The sequence below is a fragment of the Balaenoptera borealis genome (genome assembly GCF_965194805.1).
Source record: "Balaenoptera borealis genome assembly, chromosome: 1".
NCBI lineage: Eukaryota > Metazoa > Chordata > Mammalia > Artiodactyla > Balaenopteridae > Balaenoptera > Balaenoptera borealis.
The window spans coordinates 151,150,816-151,164,358 of NC_138860.1; the positions used below are offsets into that span (position 1 = coordinate 151,150,816).

Here is a 13,543-nt window from a genome sequence, read left to right on the forward strand (position 1 = left end):
CCTCTCAAACTCTTCCAAAATATAGCAGAGGTAGGAATACTCCCAAACTCATTCTATGAGGCCACCATCACCCTGACACCAAAACCAGACCCAGATGTCACAAAGAAAGAAAACTACAGGCCAATATCACTGATGAACATAGATGCAAAAATCCTCAACAAAATACTAGCAAACAGAATCCAACAGCACATAAAAAGGATCATACACCATGATCAAGTGGGGTTTATCCCAGGAATGCAAGGATTCTTCAATATACGCAAATCAATCAATGTGATACAGCATATTAAAAAATTGAAAGATAAAAACCATATGATAATCTCAATAGATGCAGAAAAAGCTTTCAAAAAAATTCAACACCCATTTATGATAGAAACCCTCCAGAAAGTAGGCATAGAGGGAACTTACCTCAACATCATAAAGGCCATACATGACAAACCCACAGCCAACATCGTTCTCAATGGTGAAAAACTGAAACCACTTCCTCTAAGATCAGGATCAAGACAAGGTTGTCCACTCTCACCACTATTATTCAACATAGTTTTGGAAGTTTTAGCCACAGCAGTCAGAGAAGAAAAAGAAATAAAAGGAATCCAAATCGGAAAAGAAGAAGTAAAGCTGTCACTGTTTGCAGATGACATGATAGTATACATAAAGAATCCTAAAGATGCTACCAGAAAACTACTAGAGCTAATCAATGAATTTGGTAAAGTAGCAGAATACAAAATTAATGCACAGAAATCTCTTGCATTCCTATATACTAATGATGAAAAATCTGAAAGAGAAATTAAGGAAACACTCCCATTTACCACTGCAACAAAAAGAATAAAATACCTAGGAATAAACCTACCTAAGGAGACAAAAGATCTGTATGCAGAAAACTATAAGACAATGATGAAGGAAATTAAAGATGAAACAAACAGATGGACAGATATACCATGTTCTAGGATTGGAAGAATCAACATTGTGAAAATGACTATAGTACCCAAAGCAATCTACAGATTCAATGCAATCCCTACCAAACTACCAATGGCATTTTTCACAGAACTAGAACAAAAAATTTTACAATTTGTATGGAACACAAAAGATCCCGAATAGCCAAAGCAATCTTGAGAAAGAAAAACAGAGCTGGAGGAATCAGGCTCCCAGACTTCAGACTATACTATAAAGCTACCGTAATCAAGACAGTATGGTACTGGCACAAAAACAGAAATATAGATCAATGGAACAGGATAGAAAGCCCAGAGATAAACCCACACATATATGGTCACCTTATTTTTGATAAAGGAGGCAAGAATATATAATGGAGAAAAGACAGTCTCTTCAATAAGTGGTGCTGGGGAAACTGGACAGCTACATGTAAAAGAATGAAATTAGAACACTCCCTAACACCATACACAAAAATAAACTCAAAATGGATTAAAGACCTAAATGTAAGGCCAGACACTATAAAACTCTTAGAGGAAAACATAGGCAGAACACTCTATGACATAAATCACAGCAAGATCCTTTCTGACCCACCTCCTACAGAAAGGGAAATAAAAACAAAAATAAACAAATGTGACCTAATGAAACTTAAAAGCTTTTGCACAGCAAAGGAAACCATAAACAAGATGAAAAGACAACCCTCAGAATGGGAGAAAATATTTGCAAATGAAGTAACTGACAAAGGATTAATCTCCAAAATTTACAAGTAGCTCATGCAGCTCAATATCAAAAAAAAAAAAACCCAATCCAAAAATGGGCAGAAGACCTAAACAGACATTTTTCCAAAGAAGATATACAGATTGCCAACAAACACATGAAAGGATGCTCAACATCACTAATCACTAGAGAAATGCAAATCAAAACTACAATGAGGTATCACCTCACGCCAGTCAGAATGGCCATCATCAAAAAATCTACAAACAATAAATACTGGAGAGGGTGTGGAGAAAAGGGAACCCTCTTGCACTGTTGGTGGGAATGTAAACTGATACCACCACTATGGAGAACAGTATGGAGGTTCCTTAAAAAACTAAAAATAGAACTACCATACGACCCAGAAATCCCACTATTGGGCATATACCCTGAGAAAACCATAATTCAAAAAGAGTCATGTACCACAATGTTCACTGCAGCTCTACTTACAATAGCCAGGACATCGAAGCAACCTAAGTGTCCATCAACAGATGAATGGATAAAGAAGATGTGGCACATACATACAATGGAATATCACTCAGCCATAAAAAGAAATGAAATTGAGTTATTTGTAGTGAGGTGGATGGACCTAGAGTCTGTCATACAGAGTGAAGTAAGTCAGAAAGAGAGAAACACATACTGTATGCTAACACATATATATGGAACCTTAAAAAAAAAATGGTTCTGAAGAACCTAGGGCAGGACAGGAATAAAGACGCAGACGTAGAGAATGGACTTGAGGACATGGGGAGGGGGAAGGGTAAGCTGGGACGAAGTGAGAGAGTGGCATGGACATATACACACTACTAAATGTAAAATAGATAGCTAGTGGGAAGCAGCTGCATAGCACAGGGAGATCAGCTTGGTGCTTTGTGACCACCTAGAGGGGTGGGATAGGGAGGGTGCGAGGGAGATGCAAGAGGGAGGAGACATGGGGATATATGTATATGTATAGCTGATTCACTGTGTTATAAAGCAGAAACTAACACACCATTGTAAAGCAATTATACTCCAATAAAGATGTTGAAAAAATTTAAAATTTAAAAAATTTTTAAAAAAGAAATGAAGGAAACAATAGCAAAGATCAATAAAACTAAAAGCTGGTTCTTTGAGCTGATAAACAAAATTGATAAACCACTAGCCAGACTCATCAAGCAAAAAAGAGAGAAGACTCAAATCAAGAGAATTAGAAATGAAAAAGGAGAAGTAACAACTGGTTCAGTCTCAGGTTGTGCTTTTGTAAGAAGTAACAACCGACACTGCAGAAATACAATGGATTCTTAGAAAAGATTTTCTAAGAATCCTTTCTAAATACAAATGATTCCTGCAAGAGGGAGGGGATACGGGGATATATGTATACGTATAGCTGATTCACTTTGTTATACAGCAGAAACAGATAGACCATTGTAAAGCAATTATACTCCAGTAAAGATGTTAAAAAAATAATAATAATATAAAGAATAAATGAATGGAAAGCAGAAAAAAAAAACTTAAGTGCAATTAAAATAAGTGAACTGAAAAACAAAACAAAAAAAGAATGAGTGATTCACCAAATAAGAAATAAACACATTAAAAATATTCTTGAGAAGAGGACACTGGGTTGGCATTCTTCTAAAATTATAATGCTAAATGCTGATGAAGGGTTTGATGAAGAAGAGGGGAGTATAAACTGACAATCTCCCTTGAAAGCTACAGGGGAAGGCTGTTTCAGGAATATTAAAAATATTTATGTCTTTTGTTATGACAAATCTTTTATGAATCTATCTGTCCTAAGCTAAACAGAGATTTGGTTGAAGATTTATGTACAAGGATGTTCAACACAGTATTATGTAACATAGAGAAAAACCTGTACAATATAGGTTAATGGTTAAGTATGTCTATTCATAAAATGGTATATTATGTAACTATTAAAAATCATATTTTCTTAGAACATTCAGTGTCATGTGGAAATGTTCATGATATAATATTTAAAATTGAAAGTATGGAAATTTATTTACACGGAATGACTCAATTTTATAAAATTCACACACAAACACACACACAAACAACTGAAATATCAGAAGGAAATCCACAAGCATGTTACTAATAATTATCTTTGGGTTGTAGGATTATGGGTGATTATTAGTATCACCTTTATACTACTCTATATTTTCCCAATTTCTACAGTGAGCAGTTATTAATTTTACTACTTAGAAATTATAAAAAAGGGGACTTCCCTGGTGGCACAGCCGTTAAGAATCCGCCTGCCAATGCAGGGGACACAAGTTCGTTCCCTGGTCTGGGAAGATCCCACATGCCGTGTAGCAACTAAGCCCGTGCGCCACAACTACTGAGCCTGTGCTCTAGAGCCTGCAAGCCACAACTACTGAGCCCACACGCCACAACTACTGAAGCCTGCACGCCCTAAAGCCTGTAAGCCACAACTACTGAGCCTGAGCACCACAACTACTGAAGCCCACGTGCCCAGAGCCCATGCTCTGCAACAAGAGAAGCCACCACAATGAGAAGCCTGCGCACCACAGCGAAGAGTAGCCCCCACTCGCCACAACTAGAGAAAGCCTGCACGCAGCGACGAGGACCCAACGCAGCCAAAAAAATAAATAAATAAATAAAAAGGAAGTTATAAAAAAAGAAATAGTGGGATAAAATGTAAATAACTAACAGAAAATAAAATTATATAGCCACTCTAATCCTGACTACTCAGTAAGCCAAACAGTCCACAATTGGTTAAATTTGGATAAATTATAATTTCAGATATTCAGGGAGGATCCTGAACAGAAAGCAAATTAAGAAGAAGAAAGGTACACCAACTGAGGTCCAATCCTCCTACAATAACACAACAAACTCCCAATAAATGAATTCAGTAGCATTTCTCCACTTAACGCCTACTGAAATTATAACACCTAATTACAGAATTAGTTATAGCTGACTTATTCCCTTACAGAAAGTCTGTAAATGATTATTTTGTTTTGAGGGGTTATCATATAAAAATAAAAAATACAAAACTGCAGATGGAAATTTTTTTTTAAGTCAGTAGTCAACAAAAGATAATGGAATCTGTTTACTTCTGCCTGCAACCACAAGTTAGTCTAATGATGTACTGTCTATTCTTCTAAATGATTAATGCTGAATTAAACACTTTCCTTCACCACTGGGCTGGTTTGTAGTAATTTTGCATTTTAATAAATGAGCGAGCTCTAATGGACTGAGTTGAAAAGGTCAGCTATCAGCCCAACCACAGATGACTTCCGCTAAGACTTACACAGTTTCTAAAGTTTCTTCTAATTTAAACATTTTTTAGTGTCTAAAAATGTTGTATTTTGTCTTATGCAACTTGTATTGCTTTAAAAGTATACCCAAATAGGGCTTCCCTGGTAGCGCAGTGGTTGAGAATCTGCCTGCTAATGCAGGGGACACAGGTTCGAGCCCTGGTCTGGGAGGATCCCACATGCCGCGGAGCAACTAGGCCCGTGCGCCACAACTACTGAGCCTGCGCGTCTGGAGCCTGTGCTCCGCAACAAGAGAGGCCACGATAGTGAGAGGCCCGCGCACTGCGATGAAGAGTGGCCCCCACTTGCCGCAACTAGAGAAAGCCCTCGCACAGAAACGAAGATCCAACATAGCAATCAATCAATCAATCAATCAATCTTAAAAAAAAAAAAAAAAAAAAGTATACCCAAATAAATTTGCAAACAAATTTCATATTGAAATCATTTTGGAGAACACACTGATTAAAAGATGTCTTCATTAAAGTCCTTTGAAAGTAAAGGATTATTTTATGAAGAACTAATCATACACATATCCCTAATTTTCATCTTTAAAAAATTTAGATTTTTTCACATACCAGGTTTACTTAAGGCAAGACACCCCTTCTGTGTAGGTTAGGACATAGTAAAAGATGACCTAAGATCAAGGCCAGGATCCTTGTCTCTCTGTGTCTCACTTCTCTCATATATAAATTGGGGATACTTCCATCTAATGTATAAGGCTATGAGAGTAGAGTGGAATAACAATGTGATACCACTGGATCCAGATCAATGGTTGTCAAACTTTAGTGTGTGTCAGAATCACTAGAGAGGGCTCATTCCAGAGTTTCTGATTCAGCAAGTCTGGGGCTCAGCCAGAGATTCTGTGTTTCTAACAAGTTCCCAGGTGATGCTGATCTGGCCGGTCTGGGACCACACTTCAAGAACTACTGATCTAGACAGACCTGGGCACAATCTACTAATCCTGGGCGCTTAACTTCTCTGAAACAGTTTTTCTGACTCTTAAACTAGAAATATAACTACCTCATTGTGGAGTTTAGGAATTATGGAAGTAATGCACATTGCCTGTTGAACACAGTGCCTAGTTTATAAGAGAGACAGTGGTAATAGTAGTTGTTACCACCACTATTGCTACTATTTCTACTAAGCAATGGAACATGTAGAACATAACATCAGAAAATTTTTTAATTGCATTAAACTGCACTGTAATTTAAAGTTCCTTATATTTTACATTAATTCCTTTTCTGACAAAATTATAAAGGTTAATTATAAACTAGTTGACAAATTTCTATAATACCTTTTTTGTAGCAGTTAAGAGAATGGCTCTAGAGCACAACTGTTTGTGTTCAAATTCAAGTTCTGTAATATACCACGTGTCTGTGGCCCCCAGTTTCCTTATCTATAAAATAAAAACAATAATAGTACCTACTTCATAAGGCTGTGAGAACTGAACGGCTTAACCTACATAAACCTCTGAATAGTGCCTGGCATAAAATAAACATTTGATAAATGTAGCTATCATTATTATTATTATTACTATTATTCCAATACACTATCAGTAACATTATAAATATATATATATTTATATATACATTAAAGCATTAAATAGGTTTAATTTTATTTGAAGGTAAAATTCAAATAACTGGGTATTTTTCTAATTATTAGTATGAACTATAGACTATTTAGTCTTTTATTAGGTTGAGACATATGAACTGCTGATATGTAACTGCTTGTGACTGATAAAAACAGTACGTACTTTCATATGGTTGAAGCTAGTATCTTTCACCCCAACCTCTCTGATCATTCCTTTGAGCCCGTTGATGGTTCTACCCTAGTGCACTCCAAGGTTTGGTTTTCAGCTCTCTTTTCACTCAGATCTCCCAGGAGGTTCATACCCACTACTACTACAGTTTTAACCACAGACTGAAAATCCAGAGGTTTTATCTAGCTCATAGATACATTTCGTTGGCCTACATAATTGTTTTTTAAAACCTGAAGATTTAAGACTCACATATTCAAACTCTCACGCACAAAAAAATCTGGATTTCTGGCTTCTCTTGAAAAACTGGATGATCTAGCAACACTGGACAAGCATTACCAAAAGCCTACAACTGTCTGAAATTAAGTAGCAGCTACCACTTCATAGGGAATGAGTTCTCTAAATTGCTAGTCTTCAGTCAGCTTTACTCTTCACTCATTTACTTATCTGCCTAGCCCTGAGGCATTCAATTTTTCAAATTTTAATTCTACCTTCCAGCAATATGTTGATAACCACTAATCTCCATCTCCAGCCCAGACTCAGATCCAATTGGCATCACTGGCAATACCTGTGAGTCTCACAGACACCTCAAATATAAGTCCCTCACCACCTCTGTTTTAGATTCTCTATTTCACACGTTGACAACATCCAAACAAAACAGTAAGCCAAGCCTTACTAACACGTTTACTACTCTCATTCTCTCACCTCCCATTTCCAAGCAATCAACAGTTCCTAAAGATTTATCAATACCTCCTAAAAATCTCAAGTCTGTTTTCCTCTTCTCCTTCCCGATTACCAATGCTTTAATCCCCTCAGGGCCTTAACAATCAAGGCTATTTATCTAGAGCCCCTGTCTTCCTCAGTCTCCTCTCTGCTTAAAACTCTGCTTCACTGGCTCCTCACAGACACAGGATAAAAATAAAACCTTTTCATATTAGATGTAGGCCTCTGACTATCTTTACAGCCTCATCTCCTGCCCACTGTTCTAAAGGTACCAAACATTACCCGGTAGCATCATATTTCCATACCTTTGTACATGCTACAACAACCCATCTGCCTGGTAAATTTCTGTTCAATCTTCAGAACTCTACCAGGTAGAGGAGGTCAGGAGGGAGAGGTGGGAGACACAGCCTGGTGACAGGGGACTTTTAATTTGTATATTATATAATTCTGAACAACTCAAAATTTTTAGAACTAGTATAATTTTAAATTTTGATTATTTTAAAAAGAATTACTCGGTAACAAGAAAAACTCTGCTCTTCTGTGCAGCACTGAGTGATTGTCTCTTTTGCCACTCCATTATTTCAGTGTCCTATACATATTTCTACTACTACAACATATTTCATACTACATTATATACTTCTTTACAAGCTCCTTAACTTCCTGCCTCATGTCTTATTAACCTGTATACCCTCAGTTCTGAGCACAGGAAGTTACACATACTATACATACATTGAATGCTTGAACTCAACAGCCAGTCTAATTAATACCAAAACTGCTTTCCACACAATGTCTAGCCAAGAAGCCAAATGCAAACGACCTTGGCTGACTGATAGGAAAAGCGATCATTTTTTGCTATTGCTCAAAAGAAAAGAGCCGGTTTATAAAGATGAATTGGCAACTATTTTCTTTTTAATCTCTGAAAAATGACAGAATGAAGCTGTAGTTTTCAAACCTTTTTAAAGCTCTAACATGCTAGGATTGTAATTTCAATTATTACCTAAAGGGGAAAAAAAAGAGTATTTCTTTTTCAAAGCTAAAGTTAATTTAAATTAACTTTGTTTAAAGAATTTTATGGCATCTCTTTAAAACTGGAGATGTTCTGAAATATCAAGTTACCAGAACCGGGAATCATTAGAATGAAAAATTATCTGTTTCAGGAAAGTTTGTTCTCTTCATGGCACCAGTCCTCTCAATTATTAACAAATGATGTTTCAGGATACAGGACATGTAGGTCAGTTAGAGATTCAAACCATAGTGGAAATGAAGGTGGTGGGTAATAGCCTGCCTACATATATTTCCATACATTTGACTTTCTTTCTTGTTACTATGGATGAACTGTCCATGCTCCCAGCCAAAGGCAATGCCCCACCTGTGTATTAGGCCCCATCCTGTCTTGCCTTCTCAAGGACACTGATCCAATAATTCTCCCCTTTCTCTCTTGCATCATCAATTTTTCCCTCTCTACTGAATCACTACCAACAGCATAAAAACATGCTATTATTGCTCTTATCTTTAAAAAAAGATATCTCATCTTTATCTCATTTCCCTCCTCCAGCTACTACTGTATTTCTCACCTTCCCTTTACAGCAGAACTTGAAAGCACTGTCTATACTCTCATCTCTAAGTTGCTCTTCTCAAGGTTACCAATAGACTCTTAATTGTTAAATTCTGTGATCATTTCTCAGCCCTCAACTTTCTTGATCAGGAGCATTTGACACAGTTGCTGATGCGTCTCACCTCCTAGAAACACTTTCTATCTTGGCTTCCCGGGTACCACATTCACCTGGTTTTCCTCCTCCTTTTTGGTTGCTTCTTTTCAATCCCTTTTGCTAGTTCTGCCTCATCTCTGTGTCTTCCAAATAAATGTTGGAGTGCTCCAGAGTTCATTAGTGGACCTCTTCTCTTTTCTCTCTACACTTATTCCCAAATTCTCATGGCTTTAAAAACCATCTATATGCCAGTGACTCCCAAATTTATTTCTTCAGCCTGAACTTTTCTCCTGAATTCCACACTTCAACTGCCTACTTGACATCTCCATTTGGATGTCTGATAGGCAGCTAGAACTTGATTAAAGTATGTCCAAGGCTAAGTTCCTGATGCCCACCTGCCGCTCCCAAACTAGTTCCTCCTGCAATCTTCCCCACCTCAGTTAATGGCAACTCCATTCTTATTGCTCAAGACAAAAATATGGTGTCATCCTATACTACTATCTTCCTCTGACATGCTACAGTTCAACCTTCAAAAAAATATAATATCTAACAACAGACTACTACTTAGCAATATAAAAGGAACTACCAATATATGCAACAAGATGGACGAATATTAAAAACATTATACTGAGCTAAAATAAAGCCAGACAAAAGAGAATACATACTGTATGATTCCATTTATGTGAAACTCTCCAAAAAAAAAAAAAAAATCTAATCTTTAATGATAGATCAGCAGTTGTCTGGAGCCAGAGGCTGGGAGTGGAGACTGACTGAAAGAATAAAAGAATCTTTTGGGTGATAGAAATGTTCTACATCTTGATTATGGTAGCAGTTATGTGAGTAAGTAAATCTGTCAATATTCATTGAACTTTATAGAGTGTACATTTTATTGTATGTTAATTACAGCTCAATAAAGTTTATTACACACACATGCACAATTCGACCACTTCCACCACCTCACTACCCTCACTGCTACCACGTGGGAGCCACCATCATCTCTCTTCTGGATTACTATAGCCTCCTAACTAGTTTCCCTACTTCTGTTCCTGCCTCCTGCATTTTATTCTCCAAACAGTGGCCAGAGTGATACTGTTTAAAAATCACATCATGCCACTCCTCTGTTCAAAACCCTCTAATATGGCTTCTTATCTCAGTAAAATTCAATATCCTCACTGTGCCAGATGAGGCCTCCCACGATGTTATCTCTTAGACCTCATCTCCCACTATCCTCCCCCATGGTTATCTGCACTCCAACCAGAACTGCCCTCCTTGCTGTTCTTCAAATACGGCAGGCACACCCTTTTGCACGTACTGTTTCCTTTGCCTGGAATGATTTACTCTTCATCATCACCCACAACAAAGCCATGTAGCTTGTTCCCTCACTTCTTTCAGGTCTTTCCCTGACCATCTAAAATTTCAAACCACCCCCCTACAAACACACACACACACACACACAACCTCACTTCTATTTCATTTCCTCCTTTCCTGCTTTTTTTTTTTTTTTTCTCCCCAAGGCTTAGCACTATTTACTTATATTTTACCAACTTATCTTGTTTATTGGCTGGATGCCCCAAGAGGGGAATTTTATGTTCACTACTGTAGCCCCAGAACTTAGAATAATGTCTAAAATAGATGTTGAATAAATGATGAATGTATCTGAACAAATTCTAGCTTTCCCTTTAAGAGCTGACAGTAAGCAGAATTTGTTTTATAGATGCATCAATTGACACTTCACTTGCTTTCAAAAATTCTGCTATATTAAACTTTAAAAAGTCAACACATTTACACACATGCTAATGTGTATCATCTAAACTTGCTTTCACTTCTAATCAAGAGTATAAGATCTATCAGACATTGAAAACTTTTAACAGAGTTTCATCTATTTTCTTATAAGCAAGGACCTATGAATGTGAAATAACTCATTACTGCCAAGAATATAGAGAAAGAATATTATCGAGGTCTTTACAAAAGCCAGATAATCTCATGTTGCCTGAGACTCCCATAACTATTATAGTAGAAAAGTATCCATTTAAAAAATACATATAACACTTCATTTATCCTTGTCATTTAAATGATTCATTAAAGGAATTGCTTGTTTTATAAGCAAGCCACATAAATATGGAAGTGTTAAAGGGGAGGTCAGTTTAACATAAATAATTTAAATCAGAGAAGGTAGAGGTGCCCTTGCTCTAGGGGCCTGGGTCTCCTCTCCTTTAAACAGGCAAACAATACAGTTTCTGGAAGTCCAAAGAAGATGTCTCCTTAGTAACTGCAGAGGAGAGAATTCCATACTGCAGCCTTCACCTGCATCTAGCAGCTATTACTTGAAACACATTAAAGTATTCAACTTCATTCAAGTAAAGAGTTTCAGAGTGTGGGAATTATCTGCTTTCATTTATAAGCAGCATCATATATTTAACCTAAAAATAAAGGCCATGGGCTTTCATAATAAGATTTTAAATGTTTTATGAAATTAAATGTAGTGGAAAATTTCAGGAGGACATCATTAGTTTATAGCAGTCTGAGTAAAGAATATGACCAAACATAATAAATACTTTAAGAATGCTTTTTCCTAAAAGCATTAGAGATATCACGAGTGAGTACACTGGTTTGTCTTTATTATATATAAGCTGGATCTTTCATTTCTATGTGCCAATTTCTTAAACAAGACAATGAAATAAAATAACTTCAATATACTATCCTAGTATAGAAGGACAATAGCTGTCGCAACATCTTGTATAATATATCTGGTCACTGTTAGACTTCATAACCAAAACATTTGTAAGCTATAAATTTACTATTTCTTTATCTTGGTATGCCTAGCATCTATCACAGTGCATTGTCACTTGTAGTTCAAAGAAAGTGCAAATATTCTCAATTTTTAAGTTTCTTGGACTGCTTTAAACATAAAATAGAGGTTACTCCGGAGAGGCAAAATAGCAAAAACATTAGTAACAAAGCTAACAGGCACTCCTAATAGATGAGAGGTACATTAGGACAGGATCATTAAAATTGACTTTTATTTGCTGGTTTAGAGTTTTCAAAGCAAGATGAAATGAGAATGATCATCTAGTACCTTACCCTTTCTACCGGTGAACCATAGCATGCAATGCCGAAACATAGCAGTGGCAGATGGCATTTGGTGTTATGAACTATAAAAAGGATAACAGCAGAGAAATGATGGCTGGCAGACAAGACGCAGAAATGCAGATGAAATGAATGCAAACTTGTAGTTCTTGAAGCAAAGCAAAACCTTTAAGCCAAAGGCTGCTACTAGCTTCAATTTAATTTATATTTTGAGTTTTACACGGACAAACACTGCAGCCTTCACAATCAGTCTTAGGACTTTTCATGCAGAAGCAGAGCCACACTCCTCGATAAAGAAGACCAGCAACCTTCTGCAAACACAAGCCAGCAGCAGCAGCCCATTACTTTCTCCCTTCACTGATTTTCATCGTTTCAATTTTTAATTTTCAATTGCAGCCAGATCCACAGTCGTTTCAAATAGATCTGTATCCACTGCAGATACGATTAAATCCCTGCCTAACCTGCAGTACCACTTTGTCCAGAACGTTCCTGTGCACTCGTTCATGCAGGATCAGTTGCAAAACCATTCAAGTCACCTAGCAAATAACCCAAAAGAGAAGGAAAGAAGCAGCTGGGACTATGAAGAGGAAGAATCTTTTCTTTCAGCTCACCCTGGAAATGGAAGGTTTTCTGATCAACAGTGATTGTGAAGGTGCTGTCGTCCTCATCGTCTATACCAATCACAGCTCCCTGTGAAACAAAGAGCAAAATCCCAATAAGGCAAACAATGACATCAGCAATATTCACTACGGCTACAGCCCTGTAATGCTCAATGCACCGACGACACTGGAAGCAGGCTAGACACAGAAAAGGGGAATCTGAGGCTCTAGCTTTGCTTAAGGAGGAAGAACTAAACGAGCGGATGGCAGGGCACTGTAGTACTCTGCAAGGGTACTTTCTACCCTTGCTTAAGGGGCATGGATATGGTGGAGGGGGAGGGGATAAACATAGAAGCTGAGTCTAGAATGTGTTTAAGAGACAGCCTCTGATCCTTTCGGAGCTTTAGATTGCTCTCTAAAATGGGAGTCACCAGGTTGTTCTGAGGCTCAAAGAACACAAGTGCTCTTCATCAGGCTGCTTCTGTGTTATATTTGTTAGTTCAGAAATGCCAGGCGACACTTGCTTCAAAACACTGTCCCAGTGGCTTCTTCAAGGTATGCTCTCAAAACCACCTGTCCATGGCTCTGCTACTGCGCTTCCACATTGTACTGTGATTATCTATGTCTGCCTTCTCCCACTGAACTGCTACAAGATCTTGGAAGTCAAGGACTACTTTACTTATTTTGATACATGGCACTCAAGTACACACTCAGTATATGTTT

The 13,543-nt window shown here is 37.3% G+C and overlaps 1 protein-coding gene across 4 annotated transcripts in view; it reads right to left on the reverse strand.

Moving 5' to 3' along the window:
• The window catches only part of OSBPL9 (oxysterol binding protein like 9), a 181,529-nt gene that overhangs the window by 113,419 nt on the left and 54,567 nt on the right, over positions 1 to 13,543 (reverse strand). For all 4 annotated transcript variants that reach the window (XM_082370743.1, XM_082370742.1, XM_082370741.1 and 1 more), the window contains exon 3: positions 12,833 to 12,911. In XM_082370743.1, coding sequence (XP_082226869.1) covers positions 12,833 to 12,911 — 79 coding nt within the window. The remainder of the gene's footprint in view (positions 1 to 12,832; positions 12,912 to 13,543) is intronic.